The sequence below is a fragment of the Echeneis naucrates genome, chromosome 10, assembly GCF_900963305.1.
Source record: "Echeneis naucrates chromosome 10, fEcheNa1.1, whole genome shotgun sequence".
In the NCBI taxonomy this organism is placed as follows: domain Eukaryota; kingdom Metazoa; phylum Chordata; class Actinopteri; order Carangiformes; family Echeneidae; genus Echeneis; species Echeneis naucrates.
The window spans coordinates 12,560,832-12,587,557 of record NC_042520.1 but is presented as its reverse complement, the minus strand read 5'-3'; the positions used below and the strand labels follow the sequence as shown (position 1 = coordinate 12,587,557).

Here is a 26,726-nt window from a genome sequence, read left to right as displayed (position 1 = left end):
AGTTCAGATTAGAGATAATGAAATCTCATGTGATATCACCCCCCCCCATACACACACCACCACCACCTGTGACCTTCACATGAGTGAAATCAGGGAGGGTTGTGGGTGCACAGTAAAATGTAAAAAGGACTGTGCAGTTGCCATGGTGAGATGTGTGCAACTGACTCAAGCAGACTCTTTGCCAACGAAACTCAAGATTCTGATCCGTGTAAAGATGGTATAACGGAGAGAAATAGCTTAACAGCAGATGAGAGAGGGAGATGAATCCACGGAGGAGAGCATAGGGACGGAAGGGCCATAGTGAAAAGGAAAAATACAGAATATATTTGATTTAGTTTTAAAACCATTATTTTGCAATACTGAAAATTATGCTTATGTAATTTTGTGACAACTGATTTTCTCATTGTGGAATATTTTGAATGAAGGAGATGGGGGAGGGGTGGAGGTGGATGGACTTTTTCCATCAGCACATACATTCAAGTATTATACAAGGTGCTAACATGGTAATAGACTTCACCAGAACCAGCAAAGTTAATGGAATAACCATTGACACGTATCCTCGGGCACTACGTGTCACAGTAACATGGTCAGTAGGGAGCTGGAGTGATATCTCCTGAAGTCAGTTTTTTTTTTTTTTTTTCCAAAGAAGATGAACTGTACAAGCATGAATTCGTCTTTCACCTCCCTCTGAAAGCAGGGGCAAGCTGTCACTGCTATGATTGTGGTTTGTGTGTGTGTGTGCGAGAGAGGGCTGCACATGCACTCACAGCTCTCTCCATGACTTATTAATAAGATGGTATTGGCTTCTGCCTGTACTTAAGACTCAATTCCACTCGTTCTTTCTTACAGCCCAAGGCGCCGAATTCTGATTGGAGATATTCAGCCTCCCTGAGAGCAGGAGGTGTAATGCAGAGGTAAGAATTCCATTTACTTTTTTGTCACTTTCCAGTGAAAATCTCATCATACTTCATCAGTCATTCATCACGTTTTCTAAAAAAAACAAAAAAAAAAAACAAATACATGTACAATTGTCCCAGTTGAAGATTCAAACAAATAACCACATCCATCACTATTCTCTCACTGATGGGTAAATCCCACCCACTATTCATGTACACTTATTGCTATCTCAGACAACTTGCTAAGTCTTATGTAACCATATTACACAAATTAACACACAGTTAATTTGTGGAATATATATCCTCAACTATTTATTTTCTACATATCTCTCAGAACTGTTTTGCTTTCCTGTAAATCTCTAAATGCCTAATGAAATTGCTATTGCTCAGCTACAGTAAGGGGGGTAAGGGTGAGACTTAAGAGCCAACCCGGAAACAGATAAACGGTTGATGATGAATGAATGAATAAAGTTAAACTACACAAAAAGAGCCCAAATGCCCAAGACACCTAATAAAATAATGTGAAATTATTATTTACATGAAATATGATGGAAGTAACAAGGTTCAGAAAAATACCGTTGTAAAAGGCTCTCAGTGTGAAAGGACAGATGGAGAACTAACAGGAGGGAAGGATAAGCAGAGCAGAGTTCAGTGATGGATGAAGGGCAGGTAGTCAGGTGGACAGATGGCCTATCAGGGACAGGGGGGTTGCTGCATGACCACACCAGTGATCACACGACCCATAACACTCTTTGTTACCTGCTGTGAGATCAGCTGGACAAAACCAAATCAAGGGTCAATCTAAAGAGACGGCCCCATAATTACAAAAAGCAGTGAGGCTACATGATTTTCAATGACCTCCATCTATTTATGTGTCATATATCTGATCTATATCACCCCTAATCTATCCATGGCCTGTACATACAAAGCACATAGATGGATAGACTTGAGATGCTGGTCTAAAACAATTCTGTATGTGCACATACAGCATGTGACAATGACAATGCTATAACAGCAATAATCACATGTGTTAACAGCTCAACAGCATGTGTCTGTTGCTGCTCAGAGACATGTGCCTCCTGAGACACCCATTTTTAGGTGCTGTGCATTTCATAGCATGTCATCCTTTATCTGTATTGATGTGATTTTCATTTATACTTGAGTGTGACTGTCCATTCTGAAAGCACAATGCAGTGACCAGTGTTTTTACCTTACTGCATACTCAACTTGACTCATGCCATGCAATTTAGAAGTGTCTGCATGATGTGTTTTTTATGTTAATACACACTCAGACAATATGCATTTATGTATGCACATTATTTAGTTCAGATTAACAGGAGTGACCCATGTGCATGTCATTCATTTAAAACAAATTCCCTCATAATGACAGCAGAGATTACTGAGTTAATGTGTGAATCAGTCTTATGTGTTAAATCTTCATTGGGATTCGCTAACCCAAATGTGTTTGAATTTGACTATTCCGCCATCCCAACACCAAGCCCCACAGAACACATATTTATTTATACACTGACATTATCAGAGCTTGTAACCCAAACACCATGTAATCGCACTGACCTATTTGATTATATTTAATCTCTGGCGGAATGAACAACATTTTCTACTAACTGCGTTTTTTCTGAGTGTGTGTCTGCATTCATTTTGTCATCATGGTAGTAGTGATTAGTAACAAATGAATTTGGCCTTTAAAAAAAATTAAGAAGAAGTATGTGTCACAGATAGTTTAGGACTAAAAAGGAATGAGGAGGACAAGCATTAACTGAAAAGTGTATCAACCGAGTGTTTGCCATTAATATTTGATCAGTGTACCCAGATGATGCTTATGCTTAGTAGCACTTAAAATGGCCTCTGTTGCCGTATCACTTCCTTCTCTTCACAGGGCCACTGCATGTGGGTCTAGATTCATACATCTTATTCATGTATTTAGCACTGATGAACTACACACTCCTGACCTTATTTTCAGAACTGTATTTCAGTTCTTCCTGATTCTCAGTGCTTTACATTTACACAAAGTATGACTTTGGTAGGACTTCAGTCTTTTAGAGACCTAGTTTATATTTGGATGGTTCAAATATACAGTCAGCACTGTTTTATGGATTTTTTTTCATATATATTTCTGTATCTGGTTTACATTTTTTACCTGAAAATTCAATATGTATCTTCTTGTGTCTTTATTCTGTTTCTAATACCTATATGGATAGCCACAAAAAAGACTTTGATACTATGATTTCATATTATTTAAATAAACTAAACCTTGAGGACACATGTTCTGCCCTTGTATATGGACATTAATGGAATGCAGAGAACCTCTTTGAAAGATTGAAAGAATATAATCCCACCCATGTTAAAATGAGGCAGAGATGGTGAAGTGTTGAGAAGTGTTGTTTGCAGCAGCGCCTATCTTGCTATTGTTTAGTGCTGATGATACATGATACGTGATACAACCAGTACAGACGAAGTGCAACATTTTTTTCTGTGAATGCAACTGTATGTAGGTAGCTATGATGTGTAATAAGCGAATGTGTGTTTTTGTCTTCCAGCTCAGTGCACATGGAGGAATCCTCAGTAATGCAAGGAGCCCAAGGAGTACTGGTTCAGAACTGGCCCACTGCATCCAGCGCTGCTGGTAAGAATCAGACAAGCTATTTTAATTTCATCAGAACTACCTTCAGCTGTTGCATTAACATAATAAAGGAGAAACTTGAATGAAGTAAAAGGTCAGTTTTGTACACAATAGCCCAGTCTACTCTTTAAAATCCTTAACAGGTTCATCCATCCAACATCTATTTTAAGTGATCTCTGTACCTCCCATTCCAAGACACAGAATCAAACAACTCTGACTGCCAGCTGATACCAATAACTTTGTATTTCTGAAACGCTTATTGCACCGCAAGAGACAAATAAAATGAGAAAAACCGAGATATCTGCTGCAAAATCTCCCCAACGCACTCCTACCACTTCCCATTGCTGCAGGGAGAGGAAATGACATGTGCCATGTAGGTGGAGATAAATATCTTGGCTCTCTGTTGCAGGAAAAGAGACAATACAGAGCAAAGAGAGAGAAAAAGGGTCAATAGCTGATTGGATTATCAGCAGCACTTTTGCATAACCCACTGCCGTACCGAAAAGAAACATTATGAAACACAATTACAGTCTTTCCTCATAAAAATTTCTCTCAGCTATAAGCTGTTTTGTACACACAGATAGTGTTAACCTCCTTATTTTACCCTTTCTCGCCTATTTTTCTACTAGAAGAACTAAATTAGTGATTCTCAAGCTTCTTCAGTCATTCCCCAGTTTAGACAAGGGAATTTTCAAGCCCCATCTGCCCACATCGCCCCAACAAAATGTTAATGAAATACAGGCTTAAAATTCTCTAATTTATTGAAGCAACATCAGGTAACATTCTGTTCTATCTATCCTCAACCTTTGCGGTCCGTGTGACAAATGTATCAATTTTGTGACGTTATGTCCCGCACAAACTTTCTGCCTCTCTGTGTAAAAGTTTGTTTACTGTTTCCCTGCAATGAAGGCTACATGAGGGCTATTAATGATTACTTTCTTTTTGTGTGGGTGTTTTTTATGTAGGATCCTTGTTGTCAGTAGAAAAAGGCATTAGTAAAGATAGGCATGAAAAGGAATATTTCCTGTAGTTTGTCGCACTTCACCTGTCATATCTCTATTCCCCGTAACTTGTTATGAGTTATAATTTGTAACTAGCTATTAGAGGAAAATAATAGATTTTTCAATTGGTTACAATAAAAACTGAATATTATATGTTTAGGTGAATGAAATGGGCACCTAATACAAATACAATACAAATTATTAAACATTGTAATGGCTGCACAATTAGTTTGTCACGCTACCTTTGGATTGTGTTGACTTGTGTTGACAATTGCTGTCTCTATCCTGGTCATTTGTGAGTCTGTGCATGTGGGTTTGTGGGTTTGCAGTTGTTTATGTGAACATCTGTCCACCTCTGCCTCTGATTGGCTTACAATGAAATTTTACTTTACCTTTACCAATCATCATCACTTGCGCACTGTTGTGTCCCCCTGTTAGTAACATGGTTCATGTTAATGCCGTTCTCCCCACCACTACATTTAATAAATGGTTCATATCTTATGCGTTCACTCTTATTCTGTAGTTGTGGCATTATTAACAGTGTTGATCTGTACCTCTATTGAGTGGCCACCAGCTCACTGTTGTGCTCACTCTGCTGTGTATTTGTAGCGGTTTTCCACTGGAGAATGTTAATGTTGCTCTCACATACAATGATTTTTAAAACGATTTACAAGCCTTACTCAAATTCAAAGTGTTATTCAAATAAAATCTGAATTATTTATATTTCTTTTGCTTTTAAGCAGCTGCAGGCTAGTGGTGCACGTGAGGAAGTGTCAAACAACAAACACTTTTGCTTGATGTCCTTTAAGACAAAATTTGAATATTTTCACCTTTTTGCTTCATTGTTGTTGTCACATATGTAGGGATATTGCCAGAGTGAAATGAACCTGCATACCATCTATCACCACCACCAACTCATTCATAAGCACTGGCACATTGTCCTTATTACATTGACAGATAATGATAAGGAGGGTGACACTCAGTCATTGTATTTCCTTAAAAGGGCCTTGAAAACTGATTTTGGCCTTTGGAAAATACTTCTCAAGGATTCAAACATAATACTTAGAAGGACCTGATTGAAAAACAATACTAGATAAATAATTCAAACAAAACATTGGAACAAAACAAAACTGAAATGGCAGCAAGGTTAGTGGTAGATGACTTTTCCCCGACATGTCATTGCATAGGATGCCATATACCCTGTCCTGAACAAAGATTTCTGAACAAATGAATACATGATGTCAACACCATACATGCATTGAGGAAATTTCACTTGACATCTCTTGACTTTCATCATGATGACATGGCAAGTGGGTTCAAAAAGAATTAAGCCCCAAAATCATTACGGAGGAGACATACAAGAGACTCAGAGATATTTACGTGGAATGAGAAAATTTGAACAAGGACAACATTGCAATGAAGTTTAGATTAAGAGGTAATTTGTTGTAACTAAGAACATGGAGATGGCTTTGCCTGGTGTCTTTCATTGACAGGAGGCGGTGGGGCTGGGCAGGCAGACAAACTACCCACACACTAACTACTGTCTCCTTCTATCCCCATGCACACATGTCCAGCCTCCTCCGCTCTGCCATCGATTTCTTGCCTTAGCTGAGGACTTACAGACTGAAGGGACTTGGAAACATGAGGAATGGTTGGGTAAAAAGTCATAGAGAAGGTGAACAAAACAGACAGCAGTGACGTCTTCTGGGTGGGTCAGTGCTAATAAGATCAGCTGGTGGGGATTTACGATAGTCCAATTTAGCCATGGCAGTTTATAAACAACACATTGTGTACACTCATCTTGATTTGCCTTGAGGATAGCTGTGCCTTCTTTATCTCATTGTTAATCAGAATAAGAATGGAAAATTTAATTAGGGTTATATTAACATCAAGTCCATTTTGGGTTGGAGTTAAGATAATTCAGGCACAAGAACATCATTATATGTGAAGCTTTTATTTATATTGGCACCTAGAAGACTACATTGAGAGAGATTTTAATTCTGGTTTTAAATTGTATTTTGCTTACCAGAATTTGTCTCAAAAATTATAAAAAAAAATTATATTGATTCAGTATGGCCTGTCACATCACTATGAGTCATAGACTGTGCTATTCATAGCCACATAGTGTTTGGGCAGTTTATGGTCCTTAGGTGCATAGCAGGAGTATGTGGATGTTTGATTTGTTGAGGCAGTTGTGTCAGGATACTGTACCTTCAGGGTGTTGTTTTGTCTCAGTCCAATTTCCAAACGAGACACGGAGGTACAGTTGACAACGCCCCTATTTCTTTTCCTCAGATTTAGAGAGAGTTGGTATCCATTCCTCTGTGTATATGTGTGTGTATGTGTCGCTGCATCTTGTTTTGTGTTTTTGTAAGTCACTGACTTTGTATGTGTGCATGCTCTTGGCTGTGTTTCCAAGTGTGTTTTGGCTGCTTTTTGTGATGCTCCTGCTGTGACAGATGGAGTGCAGCCCACACCCAGATTAACAGACCCACATTAATACAATCAGGGCTGTGCTTGCTGTTTTACTCTCACTCTTTCTCTCTCTATCTGCTTCCATTCCCCTCTGTATCCTTTTCCTCTGCCCCACTCTGTATGTCACAGCTCTGTCTCTTAAACCGAGACCACAATCAGATAGAAATGTGCATAAATTGCAACCATCCCCTGGAGAGATGGAAACAGGAGAGAGAAGGGAAATGGGTGGCTTTGCTAAACAATGGATCAAAATAAAGTAACCGCAGAATAAACAATAAAGGATGATGTGGATATGAAGGTAGAAAACTCATAGACAATCAGGAGGGAGTGGCAATGAGTAAAATGAGTGACTGTGGCAAAGTCTGCAAAGGAAAGAGAGGAAACGGTGTGAGGCTGCTGTTGCTAGGGGAGAGTGGTTAGACTAGAAAGAATGAGCGAGAGGCGCAGAGAGAGAGAGAGTTTGCAGCATTATTCTCCATCAGCACAAGCACTGTCACCATGACTCCTACCAATGTCCTACTGCTTCGCTGAAGATGTAGTTTCCACGGCAACCATTCATGGACCCTGATATTGGCAGGAGAAAGAGGGGTGTGGGGCTTAGATATACAGGGAGGTGCAAACATATGGTGAGGGACAGAAAGCACTGAAGTGAGAGGGGGGCATAGGAGGGAATTTAAAACAAAGGCATACAGTGATATCAGGTGAAGGACAACGTAAAACAGAATGGTGGGAAGGATAGCTTTAAAGGAGCCAAATTAATTTTGGAAAATGAAAGTTGGAGGGAAAGGTGTGAAGGGAGGGAGAGAGTAGAGAGGTAGATAACAGGAAGAGAGTGACCTACATTCATTGGGGCGGTGGTACACTGCAGAGGTGGATGCTGGTCTGCTGTTTTCTTTGCCACACCAGATCGCACACATTATGCACAGGAGCATAGACACAGAGGAGACAAATTTGATTAATGTTATCAGCTGCAACTGCAGCAGGCACCTGTCAAGGCAAAAAAAAAGGGTAAAGGAAAAAGGCTAAGTGACAGAGAAAAGGTGTTGAGACATTATAGAGAAAAACATGGACAAGACACACACACAAAAAAAAAAGATTTATGCAACGTTTAGTGTTGTCAATGGTTCAGGGCAAAGAGGTTTCAATTGCCATGTTTAATTTAGGTTAAAGGACCTGACTCTTTTACTTTCTTTATGTTTGACAATCTCATTAGGAAGAAAAGGGTATAAAAATAGAAATATATATTGAAAGATGGTCAAATACAAGGCTCTCTTTGTACTTTAAATTTGCAGTGTTTAGCTTCATGTGTATGAGATGGAATTTTTTTTTCTTTTTTCAGAAATGTAAGGTAGAACAGTCTAGAAGCTGTAGAGGCTTCTCACTGTTTCTGAATCCCTCCTCCCCATCTGTTTCCTATTCTTGACTTCAGTTATTTGCTCTCCTTTAATGTCACAGCTTTTTTTTCTGTTCCCACCAAGAGCTCTCTGAATCTTTAAATATCTGGCCAGCCTTCTCCATTTATTGTTGTTGCACCTACACCTACTAACATGTACTGTGCGCACACAGATATACAGATAACACTTCAAAACTCCAACACAGTCACCAGCCATAAGTGCTATTTTTACTACATTCAGTCCTATTACTTGGGATTGGTTTGCCCACCATCTGCCACAGAATCGAGCTGGGAACAGACAAGGTGTTCCAGACCCCCCAGCCCTCCACACACATACCCACACTAAAATTGTACACTGGGATATGGATATGTAGAGGTATAACTGTTCCTAAACACCTGCAACCAGTAATTGCTATTTTATTTTAACTGCAACAGTTTTATTTCTGTACTTCATTTACTGTTAGCAGATATGAGAAAAATGGTAATTTATGCAGGCACCCAAATGTAATCTTTTACATTTGGGTGCCATGTGAAGCATGGCAGTTAAAACAGAGAAATATGAATAAGAATTAGATTTTGAATAGACGGCAACATTGCATTTTGTTTTCATCAAAATACACACATGCTGCACAGCACACTAACAGACTAAGGTCCTCTCCTGGAGATGGGTGTGGTCCCAGTTGACAGTTTGCTATCATTACTCACAGGTTTTCTCCACCACTGCAGTGTGAAAAACAACAAAGTGCACCTTCGGGATCTTTTAAATCCATTTCCCCTCCTCCCACCCTCCATTTTGGTTGTGAGGATCGTGTTTCATATCTGCATCCTTCTACTTCCTGGCCCCTCTTCCTCCTCCTCCTCCTCCCCAGCTTGTTATGTAACGCTGCACTGCGCTCCACTGCGCTTCTGCCCAACTGGCCAATGGTAGGGTGAGACAAGGGGATGAATTAAATGGATGTGGCAAAATGGAGCTGGGGTGATTTAAGTGGCTGTGAAAACTTTGAGCAATACAGAGGTGAAAAGGGACATTTATGCTCAGGTTTTAAGACTCAAACTCAAGGGACTTAAATGCCAAATCATTGATTACAATGGCTGACAATGGTACTTCTTCACAGGGGGTTTAAAATGTAATATGGTTTGAAGCAACAATAATTACTATAAAACTAAGAAACCAATCTCATCTCTAATGTGTCTGGCAGTTATCACTAATGGACAAGCTGTTTAATAACCAATCACATTAATGTTGCCGTAAACACTGATAGGCACGATTAAGACTCCTATCAATAATTGGGAGGGACTGGTGGTGGATAGCTCGTGTTTTCACGCTAGATTAACAAAAGGTCAGATGGAATGAGCGATAGAAAGGAGGGATAAAATGGGAACGAAAAGAAGGGAGATTTTGTGAAAGGAACAAAGGGAAAGCAGAGAGGGAGTTATACTCTACAACACCCATCAAGAAATGAGATAGAAGAAATGGTTGTATGGAGATCGGTGATGGGTGAGGTGAGGAGGATTAGGAGAGGAAAGGGAAAGATGTAAATGAAGTGAGAAAAAATTTTGATGAAACATGCAATGAGATGCACCAAAGGAATAAAATCAATTGCATTAGAGTTTAACTGAGCCAGACCACACGATGGCCCATGATTAATTCTCGTTCTTGTTTTTAATACATTGACCCTTTTTAACGAGAGTCATCCTGCCCCATCTTCCCCTTTTCCATCTGTCTGCTCTCTGTATGACTCATCACTCTCCAGGGTGTTGTTTTGTTTATGACTGTAAGTTTGCATGGGTGCACCGGTTTCTCATCAAGTTCCCACATTGAGTAAGACAGGTAATTTCTTTGAGGCAGAAGAGAGGCCACTTTGGAGCAAAGCCAATACTCCAGCATTCTGCATTTATAGTCCAGAATGGTTGTGCTCTCCCTTTTCCTCTTGAGATTATAGAATCAGAGTCATGATTCTGCCTTGGGAAGACTCTTTTGCCCTGTAAATGAATGTGACTAGCTGTCTTTTGGTCTTTGCAGAGATTTCCAGTTTCTGGATCTAGGTTGTCCTGTTCTAATCTTACTAGTCTCTTTGCCAAACTCTGTTTTCTCTGTACAGCTCTTCCAACTGTGCAAAATCTTTGAGGAACCATGATATGGAACAATTCAGATGCATGGTCCATTTCATTCTTTTACATAGGTTTTTGAAAACATCCAAAGGAATTAGATATGTTAAAAGTGACATTTTGCACAGTAGGGCTGCATCTAACGAGTATTTCAGTAATTATTGTTTGCTCCATTAATCATTCAGTCAAAAAAGTCTAAGAAGAGAGTGAAAATACTGAATACAATTTCCTACAACCCAATATAACATAAATCAATCGGCAGTCGAAAACTCAGAGATTTTCCATGTACACTCTTAAGAAGAAGGACAAATTAGCAAACCAACCAAATTTTTGCAACTGCTTCTTTCGAAATACTTAAGTGATAAAGCAACTATAGAAGTTATTGCAGACCATTTTTTCTGTTCATCCACTAAAAATAATTCTTTCAGATCTAATTCAAACACAAGGTATTTATGTAGTTACTAGCATTAGTTTATTTTTATTTAATTAACATGGATGAAGAAATTTGAATTAGAATAAATGTTGTTGTCTGCTTCAACCTGTCCACTCCCCTGCAGAAGGTGTAGTGTTGCAGAAGTATGTATCGCTGTAACTGACTAGGATCATACGTTAAGCTGGAGATGTCATCTTTGCTGTGGATTTACTCTGAAGATATTTCACTATGAGCCTAAAGTCACTGAGAGTTAGTAATTGAAATTTATGAAATATGAAGGGAAAGACAAGCAAGGAGAGTTAGAAAAATATGGATTAAAAGTAAGGATAAAGCATAACAAATAAAAATTGGAGTAGATAATATTTGAAAGAGGGGTTTTGATAGACCAAATAAACTCCACCAAAAATAGGTTTCTAGTTATTTATGGTGGAATTATTTTCTGTCTAATTATCTGTTGAACAAAGCTATTCAGTCATCACCCTGTCCCTATTATTACCTTAACTACTATTAGTTGTATCACTCAGGTCATCATGACTGGATAGATTTCATCTTACATCTCACAGCACATTAAAAATTTAGATAGAATTGTATTTGCAGGCTCTTTGTCCAGCTTCCTTTAGGATGAGTGCTCAATTTTTGCAAGAGAAGCAACAGAATAAAAAGAATAAAAAAACAATTTATTGTCCATTTTGGGGCTGGCTGGCTAAGATTATATTGGAAATTTGTATCCACTGTTGAGTACTACATGAGGTCAGGCTTCCTCTTCCAGACACTGTTCCTTCTGGTTGGATGGATCTCTGCTCATTGGATCTCCCCTATGGAAAGAACTCAGAAAAGGACTGAGAGAAATGAAAGGAATATGTGAGGGCAACTGTGGCAAGTAGGTTATTGCTGTGAGGGAAGAACCAAATTGACAGTGTCTTTTATATTCACGTCTTACCTGTCTATCTTGCAGCAAGCAGCTATTTATTTATGTTATCATCTAAACCTAACCCTAACAAAGTGTAAGACTTGTGAAAGAGATGAACAGCCTTTTTTTAATCTTGTCTATAAACAATATGACCTCAGAGACTGAGCTCACTGAGATCATGTATGTAGGAAAAACATACCGAAACACTTTAAAACAGCAAATAGTGTTTCTATGTTGATTTTCTTTGAAAAAATTTCACTGAAACACCACTGCTTAAATTCATCAAATTTCTCAGACTTTATCATAATGGTGGAATATTAAATGTTTCATCAAACAGTACTACAGATGTTGGCTTTGGCCAGGGGGGAGCCTTTGATTCATTGCCCATCTATAATTTCTTCTCTGGAAATCTAACATTAACCTCCACTCCCTCCTGCTTTTTATAAAATGCCATGGCTCTTTTTCATTACTATCCAGTCAAACGTTTGTTGGAGTGAAATTGATTTATATCTGTAAATGTGTGCATTTGCATCTTTCCTTTAATTTAATTAGAAACTGCTACTTTATGGCCAGTCACAGAGGCTGCCTTTTACTGGTATGTTCTGTGAGTTCCAAAGGTGCAGTTCATTAGTGAGGTTTCTGATATTAGAAAAATATGACTGGGCTAAAAAATATTTCTAAATATTAGTAAATTATATGAAAAAATGTGGCAAATCATCACAAAGTCAGAAAATATGTGGGTGTCAATTCATAAATAAATTAAAATAAGTTCATGAATACAATTTATTTATAGAAAGATTTGTGATGATGTGCAAAAGGAAAGCGTGTTTAATTAAAAATGTGGCCCAGCATAGGATTATGTTTGGCAGCCTAACAAACAACTTTTAAACATTAAGTGCATCCAGGACTTTTTGATATCTGCGAAAATAATATTTTATTTAATTTTTATTTTTTTATAAAAATGGAAAATTACTGTAAGTGGCAACAAACTGGACACCCTGGCTGATATTTGCATCTGCTCTTGAGGGCCAAATGATTTTTCACATAAAACTATCCTCTGCAAATTGGGTCAACATTTTTTAGAATCAGGGAAATATGCAAAAACAGCATCCTTTATCATGTCTTCCTTGGTTATTGGTCTAGCACTCCCTCGTACATGCATGCATGAATGACAGACAACTTCAGATCACAAGCAAATTGTGCTTCTAGGCTGGGGTGATTTTCTCATAAATATCAGTGATTACATTCATTTAGGCACAAAATGGTTTATAAATGAGGTGCAAAAGGTTTGATAAATCTCACACAGTGTGTGTGAAGAATTTTGCCAATGAACAATGGGTGGTTTCAGCCTGCAATTTGTTTTTTTTTTCATGGCAATACTAAATATATCAAGTGCAATTCTGATAAACTTGATGTTGTCTAAAAGAAAATCTTTAATAATCATATCAGTTTGAAGCAAATAAAGATATATATGTATAAAAAATAATGTATTATATCTCTTTACGTTTCTTTCAGATGGTGAAGGGGGAGAGGTGTCCCCTCCAATGGGGGCTGGTGTAGACAGTAACAGCTGGCACTTTCGCTATGGCCCCGGAGGTCCTGGTGCACCCCCACAACACCTGAAGCCTGGTGAGGTTCCCCCTGAAGCCTTCATCATCCCTGGCTCGCCTGCCATCATATCCATCAGACAGAACCAGGGAGGAGAGGATGACAAGAGCGATTTCATTACCTTTGGAAAGAAAGAGGAGGCCAAGAAGAAGAAAAAGAAGAAGAAGGAGAAGAAAGACAAGAAAGATAAGGGGAAAGATGATGGAGATGAATAGAAGAACAGAAAGAGCAAACAGCAAGGAACAAATGGGTGTTGTTAAAACAGAGGTACCAACCAAAGTCCACCGGGCAAAAATAAAATGTAAAAACAATCAAAGATTTAGTAATTTTACCTATTTTGTTGACCGATTACATTTTAAAGCTCTTTCTGTTATGAACCTGGCCTTACCAAGATGTATTTTACCTTCAGTCCCTTGCTGAGGTAAATCACTGATCTTGCCTTGATAAACAATAAAATTATTGGTTTTGCTCCAATCCCCTATGTGCCTATACACCCTAAGTCAACCTATGTTAGTCACCTTGTCAGTAAGGAAGGACATCTCTTTGCCCTTGTCTTGAATTTGTTTTTTAACCCAATGGGCACGTTGGCACCTCTGTCTTACTCCCTCCCCAACTATAATGTGTTAACCATTCTCTCTGAGAGAAGACAAATACTTTGTATAAGAACAACGAAAAGCTCTGTGCCAGCCAGGAAAAAGAAGAATCACTTTCAGAATCACAAAAGATTGAGACATATGCGATCTGGAGCTGGACACACTACTTGTAAATAGCACAGACAAGAGTCACTGCAACTAAGGCTAACATGGCACTGCTGCCGATTCTATGGTAATTACCAACAGTGTTTCCTGACACACGCACACACACACACGCGCATGCTCACACATTCAAACATGCATACACAGATATACATGACAAAGTGGACACAGAAAGCACCTGAGACCTAGAGAGAAGGAGAGAAACTAAAAAAGGAGAGGAAAAATAACTGACATCAAAGAAATGTGCTTAAAAACAGACACTGCAAGCTTTTTGCCCTGCAAAGTCACCTATGCGATGCACACCTTTACATCAACTCTCAGGATGGAAGTAGCATCCTTTGCAATCACTCTGTTTTTGCCACAGCATTTGAGGGACACAGAGAGCTTCATCACCAGCCAGGACCCCAGCTGAGGAATGCAGAGAACACTGTAAAGATGGAGAAATGGGAAGTTACCTCACGTTCTCCTGAGGATCACAGAGGGAAGAGTCCAGCTGAGCTGGCTTGTTACTTTGCATTCAGTCAGTGGACTCCGACGAAATCGAATACAGGATAGTAGTCTTGAGATTTTGATAACACCTTCTCTTCCCTCCCTACCACAGCAAAAGCCTAATGCTTTCTGCTTTGAATGTTTGGTAGCAACCAGTCCTTACCGGATACCTTGAGTTTACAACTGCTCACCTGCTTGTACTTGCCCGAAGCTGCCACGAGCCGTCATCTCCTCCCCCAACTGCCTTTTTCCCCCTCAGTCACCCATTCCACTATCTGCCTCTCCATGTGATGATTAAGTTTGTGACCTGCTTCTGCTTTCATTTATTCTCTAAAGATATTTGTTATTGCATACTCTGGCTTTTTCCCCTCATCATAGCTTTAACTGTGTTTTGCGTGTCATGCCCACCCCTATCTACCCTCAGACATTGCTCCTCACCCCTGCTCTGATCCCCTGCTCAGGATCAATCCTGGCAATGGCCTGCTCTGAACATTGTGGTGTGCTGAGAACAGCATGGAGTAATGTGGATGAGGCCTGGGGAAGCCCAGTCATGGGGTGCACATGCTGACCTCTTGTCAGATGTCTCTCTAAGTGCAAAACGGTTCAGTGCTTTTAACTTGTGAATAATACAGTTTGCTGTTCATTTCCTGTTTGTAGCCACTGATGAGAGGGGACCAGGTGGGATGAGACAGTTTACAGGAGTGGAGGACTAGGATAAAGTGAGTGGGATAGGTGCCGTGGGCTGGCCCTCCAAATTCGTGTACAAGAGAAGAAAGATGTTCTCCACATTGATTGTTTAGGATCGTTGAATCACATATTAGCTTTTATGTACGCTGTAAATGTAGCGTAGACTTGTCATAGATTGTCTCTAAAATAGTAATTGAAACATGCTAAAAATATGGGCATCTAGGGATTCCCAACCCGCAGCTATATCCCACCAATCCTCACTCAGGAGGTTTTGAAAAAGGGGCATACACATGCCTCAAGACCTGCTTCTATTGGTTCCCCTTCCCTGCCTGTAACTAGTTGCCACCTCCCCAAAGTTTTGCGGCTCAGTATGACGTCACTCCATTAAGTGGCTGCTGCATGTACTGCTCTAAGGAAACACATACTATATAGAGAAATATATATAAATATATATAGATAGATGGCTATGATTTTATTCTTTTGTATTATCATTTTTCTTCATTATTCACACAGGAGATATTTGTATGTACTTCTGTCTCTGCCAAACATCTATGTACTGCAATCTTCACGCTCCACAGATGTTATATGGCATCCACTAAACCTCTTTAGATATTTGTAAATGCTATAGTGTGATACCTTTCAATGCAAGTTTATTATTTTTCTTTTACAACTATGATTTTTGCTTTTGAGAATAAGCAAAGCAAGAAAAAAAGAAAAAAAAACACTCTGTGTCTGGCTTTGACATGACGATCTAACTAACACTGTAATATTGTAACTGAAATATGTATGATCCTATGATGAGCTATCACTTCCCTTTCACTCTTATAAAAAGAAAAATGCTAGAAAAAAAATTTCAATGAAAAAAAAAAAAGAAGGAAAAAAAGGTATCTGTAGTGTATGCTTGTTTAGTGAGCGTTCATGCTGTCATTCTTTCCTAATGTATGGTGGTGAACTATGGTGGCAATGTGCTGTCCTAATTGGATCAGCCCAGATCTGTTGTAAAACCCTTTTTTGTACACCCGCTCATCAGTTGTAACAGTGAAGTAGTGAATTTCATTTATTTCATTTATTTTCTTACTTTTTTATTTCACCTAAATGGATACAGTGGTAATGTGTTTTGTTATAAATCACTAATAAAGTTTTCTTTCTTAAAAATACATCTTGAATTTATTGTCCAGTGAGTGTGTGTGTGTGTGTGTGTGTGCGTGTGTCTGTCTGTCTAGCACTATTGCTTACACTAACTCTCCTTTGAATAAATTAATTTTTTTAAATGACTGCAGGAAAAATAAATTACAGAATATTGTGTAGACTGCTCTTCACTATCACATCAACTCACATCCCTCTTCTTTCCCTGCGCTGGTACACTGATAGTCCCAACCCCACAGAGATGACAGTCTGTCAGTATGACCTGACCAGCTATAATGCCGCATTTCTATTTGTTGAGAGCCATGGTCACAGATGGTCCAAACAATCCCTTGCGAGGGGTCACTTCCAGATGCAGCATAATTTAATGGAGTGACTAAGTAGATTTGTTGTATCCCTGTGGGTGAGTTTGTAGAAGAAGTACAATAGAGTCATGATGGACTAGCTAAAATGCAGCATTCATGATCAATACTTTCACACAGCCATTTATTGGAATTTCTAGCTCAATATTTTAGTGAAGGGTGGTTTAGATATCCAAAAGTATAAAAGGAATAAAAAAGATTCTGTGACAGATATAATTTTCTGCCCTATATTCTTGGCTGAGAGAAAAATAGATCTGTTTATGTGTTCTTGATTTTCACACGGTCTCTGCCATTAACAAATAAATACAGCAAATGATTTCTCTACGGACTTGTTCTGGCTTTCATTTTGCATCCAGAGAGTAAGAACAGGAAGAAGGTTCAAGAATTCATGTCAAAAAAATGGTTGTGAAAGTAATAGATCCTCTTTTAATTTTTTCTGTCAGGGAGACACAATAGTTTCTGTGGGCACATTTATTTGTGGTAATAGTCCCTGCGGCAACAGCCTCATATGTATAAAACACAAGAGGGGTAAAACAGTGTGGTATCTGGGAGGGGGCTGAGGATGTGTTGACATGTGTCTTTTTATTCACTGCACCTGTGGTGATTTGATGAGTTGATGATGCTTCGCCACAAATGTCTTCCTGACTCCTTTTCTGCATATTGCATTTAACTTGTATGAAGGAAAATTTCTGTGGAAGAATCACACATTAACAAAAACCACTACCACCCACACATTTAAAATGCCTACAGTTACATATTCCCATGAGCATTCAATAAAATGTGCTTTGGTAATCCTGTTGTTTTGGTTCATTTGAGTTATACAAACAAATTAACAAACAAGTAAGCCGGCTCAATGTTCAGAAAAGTAGCCTGCAGTACATGAAACTAAAGTGAATGAATATGGAGATTGTGGTTAAGTGAATATAAACCGGCATACAAAGCAGAGAGACACGTTATTCTCACAGAGAAAAATATAAGATAGTTTAAAATGTACATGTGTATACAAAATATGATATTTTGTAGGCCATGTCCTACCATCATGTAATGCAAGAAGGATTTTATTCCCAAAGAGATTATACCAAGATAATGAAGTATTTTGAAATATGAAATACAATTACAAATAACTAAAGTGGCACAGACTTTTGCGTGTGTTTGTCTTGGTGGGTGTGTTGGCTGGTAATATTGCCAGCTGGAATGACTCAGCAATACCCTCATTCTGCTGACATGGCAAATGCAGTGACTAGCAAACAGCCACAATGAAGATGGAGAGATGCACAATAATTTGTTGCCTCTGGCAGACACAGCACCATACATTATTCTTTGGAAACACAATTCGTGTCAGGATGTGCAAGGAAGTTAATTAAACACTTGAGACAGTGGGAAGAAAAGTTATTTGTTTCAGCCTGTCATGATTAAGGGAATGAATATAACTGACTTGTGGCCAAAATGCACATGAATTAGAACCACCAAATTGGAAATTTTGACTTAAAGTCTCTTTGTTGTTTCCATTCTGAAAAAATGAATGAACAAATCCATAAAAAATCAAGTCCTAACTTGAATCCAGTGTTCAACATCAAAAATCTATCTATAAATCTATAGATACCTATCTATCTATCTATCTATCTATCTAAGTTCTAGGACAAAATATATACTTTTGAATGAAATGTATGAACACTACTTAAGAATAAATGAGCAAAAGTAATTTGTCTTCTCTGTGCCACTATTTGTCTGCAGTTCACAATGTTTCGGCCTAAGAAAAAAAAAAAAAAAAGAAAACAACAGCAACACACAAAACAAAGCAAAAAAACAAGTGCTTACAACTGCTTAACAAAGTGCTTATTCACTGCAATGTTAAGCCGTACATCAAAAATATAAAGCATATCAATGAAATGTGAGGAGAGCGTAACATAATAAATTGTTGGACTGCATGTATCATGATGCAGTGCACAAAGGAGTGGGTTAATTTTGGTCTGTGCTTGAGATGGTACAGCAGAAAAGACTTTCAGTTACTCCACTCAAACAAGATAATGGACTTAGATACTAACGTGTTTACAGTGAGAGATTTCCAGAACCTATATGCTCCTGTTATGAATCCTTACTGTTTGAATTGAAGCTTCATGGTGGCAGCACGTTGCCCCATTTACTCATTCTCATCCGCTGCATTCATTCTGTCTGCAGGAGTACTAAGTATAAGGCGCCATCTTCTGGTCAGAACATCACAGCACATTAGACCACAGTAGCAAAACACACAACTCGACGGAAAAAGTGTATATATAAAAATGAAATTCGTTATCTCATTTTAACTTTATCAACTGACTGCCACCGTTATCTTGAGAAGAAGGTGGAGACAAGCAGTGAACATAACAAAACTTCCCTATTAATTTAGTCTATTTTAATGGTCACAAAGAGTCAATGATAAGCCTGCCCTCCTTTAACATTGTTTTATCACTATAATGGGAGACTGAAATATTGAAAAACAACATTGCTGAAGAGCTCACCAATGAATTTGTTTCTCAGTATTTCAATACTAAGGTGTAGCCACTGCTTCACTCGCTATTTGTTATACTGTATCAATGTGGATGGAGAACTTTGTTTATTCTTTAATTTGTTAGTTTAATCTTTAATCGGTGCGTTTGTGTGAACTCCCTTTATGTTTTGTGACCCACTTAATTTGAGACCGCTCAAGTAATTCTCAATCAATCTGGTAAAAAAAAAAAATTGCAATACAAATTCACAAACCGGGAATTTACCTTCGCCACTTATATCAAGACTTATTTTTGTCCTGGAGGGTTTGCCGTACGCAACTTTTCCAAAATGGCGTCTCAATGCGCGCGCAACTGTGACCCGGCCTGGGCGCCAAAGGCGGGTCACGACCCCGGAGTCTATATATACAGGTCATGGTAGGCGGGGGTCGCTTTCCCCCATGTCCTCTGCTCCTCCAATCACCATGAAGTTAACCGACACCGTCAGGTAATTTCAGCAACGACAAATGCATTTCAAAACACAGTTTATTTGCGGAGGTACAGTCTTAACCACGATGACAATCATGGCCAGTTACAAATTTAATGCGAAAATATATTAGTTAGTCGGTTTAGTGCTACCATACATACTGTGTTACCATTAACACACGTTAGCCGCTGCGTTTAGTTTGCTAACAATCGCTCAGTGGTTGGACACAATCGGCGTGACCTTAATTAATCGGGTACATTATTTTACATGTCTTTTTATTCTGTCATCAGCTAGATATAATTTGAATCCATGCCATTTTGGAAATAGCCGACATTACGTTCGGGGCAGTTGTGATTTAGTTGTTGAACTAGAACTAGGTCGGTTTGGTCTCACACACACACACACACACACACACACACACACAAATTGAATTAATTTTGTGTTTATTCATTAATTCATCTTCTGCCGGGTGCTGGAGCCCATCCCAGCTCACATTGGGTGAAGGTGGGGTCACCCTGGAACGAACACTCACACTCTTATACCTAGGAGCAATTTAGAGTCACCAACTAAAGCAAACAGACATGTCTTTGAACGGTGGGAGGAAACCCACACAAACTACACACAGAAAGACCCTCGCCTCAGGAACCGAACCTGAGCTTTTGTGGGACAGCAGCGCTAACCACCATTGCTGCCATGCTGCCCACAACTTTGTGTCAATGAGAAAATCCAGTGGCATTTTCTGTGTCTTATAAATTGGAAGGGATATTATTTCTTAATTATCAAGCATCTTGTTCCATGACTAAAAACTAAACAAGCAATAAATACATAAATTAAATAACAACAAATTATTTTTATCAGATTGTTTTTTTTTTTTTCTTCTATCTCACATATATTAACTTTCCATAGGTTTGTGTACTTCCTGAGATATACCTTACTCGTGGATCATTCTGAACATACCTGAGGCACAGTTTTCTGCTGGTGAGTAAATTAAGTTGAAATTGCTTGTGTGTGTCAACTGAAAAAATGTAAATACATTTTAACAAGAAAGGCACTGACTTGTTTGTGCGATGCAATCTTAAAATCACAATTTTATACATGCTGTGAGTACATTGTGGCTGGAATTCAGCAATGTAATCCAACTCATGTTTTTTTGCAATGATCTTGCAACATTTGCGTCATTTAGCTTTGGATGTGTCCAATGTCGAGAGACATTGGAAAAATTAGAAAGAGGTGACTGACGCATTTGATTGGTGAGTACTATCGTATATTTGCGTATTTTGTGGCAACAGAAGAGCGAGAGAGCTTCATGAAATCTCTCAAACTGCATTGCTATGGCTGCAGTTGTATTCTTTTGGCCTCGTTTTTGTATCTTGTACACAGACAGCTGCAGGTCCATAAAAGACGGTCACTACCTGGTTAAAGTTTCAGGTTATACCACACTTTTATGAATTTGTCAGGATCTAGAATCTGATCATAACGAACTTTACAAATGAAATTATCACTGGCTTTAGTGTTCCCAAAGCCAACCATTATTCATTGCAAGGTTGTTGAAATTGTGAACAATTATAAATATGTAGAGACTGTGTTTAACTGGAAACATAAGTTTGATGTGGACACAATTTTCAAGCATGGACAATGAATACATGTACTATGAAACTGACCATGTTCTCAGAAAAATGGTCTTTCCACTCCCTTTACACCCTCTGCTAGCCGATTGATAGCTTCTTTTTTTTGCAAAGTGTTTCTCTGCATTGTTGCTGACACACTAATATGTAATGATGTTGGCTGCAGTCTTTGAGTTTTTATTGTGTTGCACGAGGTAAATAGTAAGACTGAATTGCTTTTTTTTTTTTTTTCAAGAAAATAAAGTTGTCCAAATCTTAATCTGAATAAATCTGTTTTTTTACAGATCTGAAGACTACAAATTTGAAAATTACACAATGTGTTTGTGGACTTTCAGTTGAACTCTAAGAAATGCCAGCAGGTTTTCATGAAGAATAAGAGCATGAATTAAACCAAACAATATCTCAGATTTTTATGTTTTTGTCTTAAATGCAGATCAAGTGCCCAGTGAGGTAAGAGGAGTGCAGTGCCAGATTTTTAAGGCAGGACACTAATGTGGTTATGCTGTACACAATGAGATGTACTGCACATTCTGTTCTACAAAAGCTATGCTGTTTCAAAGCTGATTTGAGGAGAGACAATTCATGATGGTATTTAACTGAACGGCAAACTTTCGTCATATACTAAATGCAATGTTTTTGAAGACTGTTGAGAACAAGAGAAAATAACACTTTGGATGCTGCAGAAATAGTGTAGAGCTGGGTTTTACTCACACTTTTGGGGGTTGCTACAATGGTCTTAATAATGACAAGTAATGGTATTATTTACAATTTTGACCACACCTAACATTTTCTATTACATGACATAAATTGACTGAGAAGTGTAAGAGGGTTATTAATGTAAAATATTCATGAAAGAATTGATTGCACTATTACTTGTAACAAATAGCCTGCATGCTTAGAGCAATCACCCAATACTGCCATCCCTTTTTGCAATGTCTGTGGTCCTGAAACTAGTATGATTGGAAATGTAATTTTCCCTTTTAGTCAGACTTTCTGATCTAAAGATCTATTACTACAACTAATAATACATGTAATAATAATAATAACAACAATAATAATAAAGGTGTAATTATGTAGTTTTACCTCCATGTAGCATAATTTCTAAAAGATAAAAATACAGACTGTTTCAAATCAAGACTAATATTTTTACAAATAAATATGTATAGCTAATGTTTGTAATTTCATTAGATTCATATATATATATATATATATATATATATATATATATATATATAATTGATAGTTATTTCTGGAACTAAATATCCATAAGACATAGAGCTAATGAAGAATTTTAATTGTCAGACTGAATGAATGACTCAATATATGCCACTAAGTTGTCCTGTAAATGGGTAAGCTTTAGACTTTGAGAGAATTTCTTGGCGGTGTAAAAATAAAGAGACGACTCACGGTGCCGCTGTGGCCTAGCACTACAGTCTCACAGACATCTCCACCCACTGATTCTGCATCAAATTCTGCTGAAATTTCTCTGAAGAATCACTTGTTTTCCCGGCTATTTGTCGTCTTGCTCACTGTTAGGGTTAAGGTAATATATTGGATTGTTGACTCGGTTTGGAATATACTGCCCTTTGATTTTGAGTAATAATTTGTTCAAAGGGTTATCCAATTTTTCCAAGGATGGGAGACAAAGGATCTACAGCGCTCGGTCTGATGTTCTGCTACGCTTCCCTGATAGTAACGCTGCACCTCGTTCTCGGGGACATCAGTTATTCAATCCCAGAAGAAATGAAACGAGGATCTGTTATTGGAAACATAGCGAAGGATCTTGGTGTCGATCTGAAAATATTATCAAGTCGAAGGGCTCGTGTTGATTTTGAGGCTACAAGGAAGCGGTACTGTGACATTAATCTGAATACTGGGGATTTTATCATATCGGAGAGAATTGACAGAGAAATCCTTTGTGGAAAAAAGCCGTCGTGTTTGATAAACGTAGATTTGGTGTTTGAAAACCCTTTGGAGGTTCATCGCGTTAGTCTTCACGTTCAAGACATTAACGACAATTCGCCCAAATTCAAAAAAAAATTGATTGAAATGGAAATAAGAGAGTCGGCAGAGAAAGGTACCCGCTTCTCTATTGAGGAGGCCCATGATGCTGATATAGGTCAAAACACTGTTCAGAGATACAACCTACAAAAGAACGACAACTTTATTCTCTCTGTTGACAATAACAAGGTTGAACTCGTATTGGAGAATAAACTTGATCGAGAGAAACAAAACGAATTGAGTTTGCTTCTCACAGCTTTGGATGGAGGTTCTCCTCAGAGATCAGGCTCTGTGGTCATTCACGTCACTGTGCTGGATGCTAATGATAACGCCCCAGTGTTTAGTCAGGCCGTTTATAAAGCCAGTCTGCCTGAAAACTCTCCTCCTGATACCATCGTGATCAAAGTGAGTGCTACTGATGCAGACGAGGGAGTGAATGGAGATGTGACATATGACTTCGGTCACGTAACTGAGGATGATGTAAACGTATTTTCTATTGATCCGAAAATTGGAGAAATCAGAGTAACAGGTGTGATTGACTTTGAAGAAAGGAGTTCTTTTGAATTAAGATTGGAAGCTAAAGACGGTTTAGGACTAACTTCATACTCCAAAGTTGTAATAGATGTTACTGATATCAATGACAATGCTCCAGTGATCTATGTGAAATCACTGACTAACCCCATACCTGAGAACGTGTCACCTGGTACAGAGGTGGGCATCATTAACGTACAGGACAGAGACTCAGAGAGTAACAGACAGGTCCGCTGCTCCATTCAGCAAAATGTCCCCTTTAAGTTGGTTCCTTCTATTAAAAACTATTATTCTCTGGTGACCACAGGACAGCTGGACCGCGAACTAGTGTCCGATTACAACATTACAATCACAGCCACTGACGAGGGCTCTCCACCTCTGTCCTCCTCTAAAACTGTAGAGTTATCTGTAGCTGACATCAACGACAACCCACCAGAGTTTGAGGAACAGTCATACAGCGCATATGTGAGTGAGAATAACAAACCCGGCTCCACTTTATGTTCCGTTAGTGCTGCAGACCCCGACTGGAGACAAAACGGTACAGTGATTTATTCTCTGTTACCTGCTGAGGTGAACGGTGCCCAGGTGTCCTCCTATGTGTCCGTTAACGGAGACACGGGGGTGATCCACGCTGTGAGGTCGTTTGATTATGAACAGCTGAGGAGCTTTAAAGTCCAGGTGATGGCCAGAGACAACGGTTCTCCTCCGCTCAGCAGCAACGTGACCGTCAGCGTGTTCATCTCGGATGTGAACGACAACTCTCCTCAGATACTGTACCCCGCCCCGGAGGGCAACTCCTTCATGACCGAGCTGGTCCCCAAAGCTGCACACGGAGGCTCTCTGGTGTCCAAAGTGATAGCGGTGGACGCGGACTCCGGACAGAACGCCTGGCTGTCCTATCATATAGTGAAATCCACTGATCCGGGACTTTTCTCTATCGGTGTCCACAGCGGAGAGATCAGGACACAGCGGGACATTTCTGAGTCTGACGGCATGAAACAGAACCTGATTGTGGCAGTGAAAGATAACGGACAGCCCTCTCTGTCTGCCACCTGCTCCGTGTATTTACTGATTTCTGATAACTTGGCTGAGGTGCCAGAACTGAAGGATATTTCTTATGACGAGAAGAACTCCAAACTGACCTCTTATCTGATCATCGCTCTGGTGTCTGTGTCCACCTTTTTCCTGACCTTCATCATCATCATCCTGGGTGTGAGGTTTTGTCGCAGGAGAAAGCCCAGACTGTTGTTTGATGGAGCAGTCGCCATCCCCAGCGCTTATCTCCCTCCTAACTACGCAGATGTTGACGGAACAGGAACTTTACGCAGCACTTACAATTATGACGCCTACCTGACAACAGGTTCAAGAACCAGTGACTTTAAGTTTGTGACGTCTTACAATGACAACACGCTGCCTGCTGACCAGACTCTGAAGAAAAGCCCATCAGACTTTGCTGAAGTGTTTGGACACTGTGATTCTTCTCCTGAGGTAAGAGAATTAAGTAATTCTTTGATCAAAAATAAGGAATTTTTTTTTCTCTTATTTCAGAGCAACAAAGTTAAAACGTACAAAAACGTTTGTTATATGTTGGTTTAACAATTGGTTAGTTTCTGTAGAAACACAGTAAAGGTGCTCCCTTCCACAATTAATCCAAATTATTTTGTGCTCATAACAACTTAGTAGTTCAGTATTTTGGTGTCTTTTCAGTCTCACAGCAGCTGTTGGTTTCCTTGCAGCTCTTTTGGTACGTAGACTCTCTTTAGGAGGGCGTTGTTTTTTTTGTAAATCCTTAATTCACTTCTGATTTCTTCAATTCCCAGCAAATGTTTTGTGTTTATTATGTTGAGAGCTCTTCTTTTGTTAATTTTCTTGCTTTCTGCTCAATCTTAGTTTGCTATGAAGTTAGGACTATATCAAACAATGTGGTTGTCACACTAGGTGTTTCTTTTGGCTTGTTGATGTGCTTTATGTCCGTTCTTGAATTGCAAAGTTTATGCCTCCAAAAATCCAATCATTTTTTCTTGTTGACCTAGAATGGTGTTCCAAAGAGTGGAATGATTGCTTCGGTGATTACACATATCAGAAAATGTCAGGCTGTAATTTTTTTTGCAGTTTGTCTCCATAGTAATGGAACCTTTGATTTGTGCATGTCCTCTCGTTATATAAAGTTAAACAGTTTACATTCTTTATAATTGCCACTCCAACTGACGAAGTGGGTCCCTGCTAAAATACTGTAAGTTTGTATGTTTGACCTGCTGTTCACTCCAAACTTAGGGCAGAAAAACTAATTGCCAATGAATCCCTCTGACATTTTCACTGTACAATTCAAACACGAGTTGTTATACAGCCATATTTTGAAAAAAGCCAACATCTTAGATTTCAGACCAGATGGAAACATTTCTGAAATTTTGGCCTTACAGAATAGACAGCAATGAAATCGTCTGTAATCAGTCAGCCCCGTCGAGTCCAACGGCATCTGTCCATGGTTCTGAAACGGTCAGGCGCAGTCAGATAAAGCAGCTACTGAGGAAGTCTTTTCTCTTCAGTCATGTTCAGTGACTTTGAATATATTCCAACTGTTACACTTTCTTCTACTATCTCCAATAGTTATTTTATTAAACAGCGATCTTCATCTATATAGGATGTAGAATCATTCAAGGATATTAAAGTAGAGTGTTAACTCAGAGTTTGGGTTCACATTTTTTGTGTATGATGCAG

At 38.8% G+C, this 26,726-nt stretch overlaps 2 protein-coding genes across 7 annotated transcripts in view; both read left to right on the top strand.

Annotated features, from left to right (window-relative positions):
- The window catches only part of LOC115049994 (protocadherin alpha-C2-like), a 59,130-nt gene extending 42,834 nt beyond the window's left edge, over positions 1-16,296 (top strand). For all 6 annotated transcript variants that reach the window (XM_029512681.1, XM_029512679.1, XM_029512680.1 and 3 more), the window contains 3 exons: positions 850-914; positions 3,455-3,540; positions 13,374-16,296. In XM_029512681.1, coding sequence (XP_029368541.1) covers positions 850-914; positions 3,455-3,540; positions 13,374-13,681 — 459 coding nt within the window. In that variant the 3' untranslated portion in view covers positions 13,682-16,296. The remainder of the gene's footprint in view (positions 1-849; positions 915-3,454; positions 3,541-13,373) is intronic.
- A 6,815-nt stretch (positions 16,297-23,111) lies between these two features.
- On the top strand, positions 23,112-25,771 carry LOC115050428 (protocadherin beta-15-like). Its single transcript, XM_029513270.1, has 2 exons — positions 23,112-25,496; positions 25,745-25,771. The coding sequence occupies exons 1-2, from the start codon at positions 23,112-23,114 to the stop codon at positions 25,769-25,771; spliced, it is 2,412 nt and encodes an 803-aa protein (XP_029369130.1).
- Positions 25,772-26,726: the final 955 nt, after the last annotated feature.

What these genes read in the sequence shown, in the direction of transcription:
- LOC115050428 (XM_029513270.1), top strand. Translation starts at nt 23,112, where the DNA reads ATGGGAGACAAAGGATCTACAGCGCTCGGTCTGATGTTCTGCTACGCT. An exon ending in ACTGTGATTCTTCTCCTGAG is followed by an intron (nt 25,497 to 25,744) that starts GTAAGAGAATTA and finishes GTTTCCTTGCAG; the next exon opens with CTCTTTTGGTACGTAGACTC.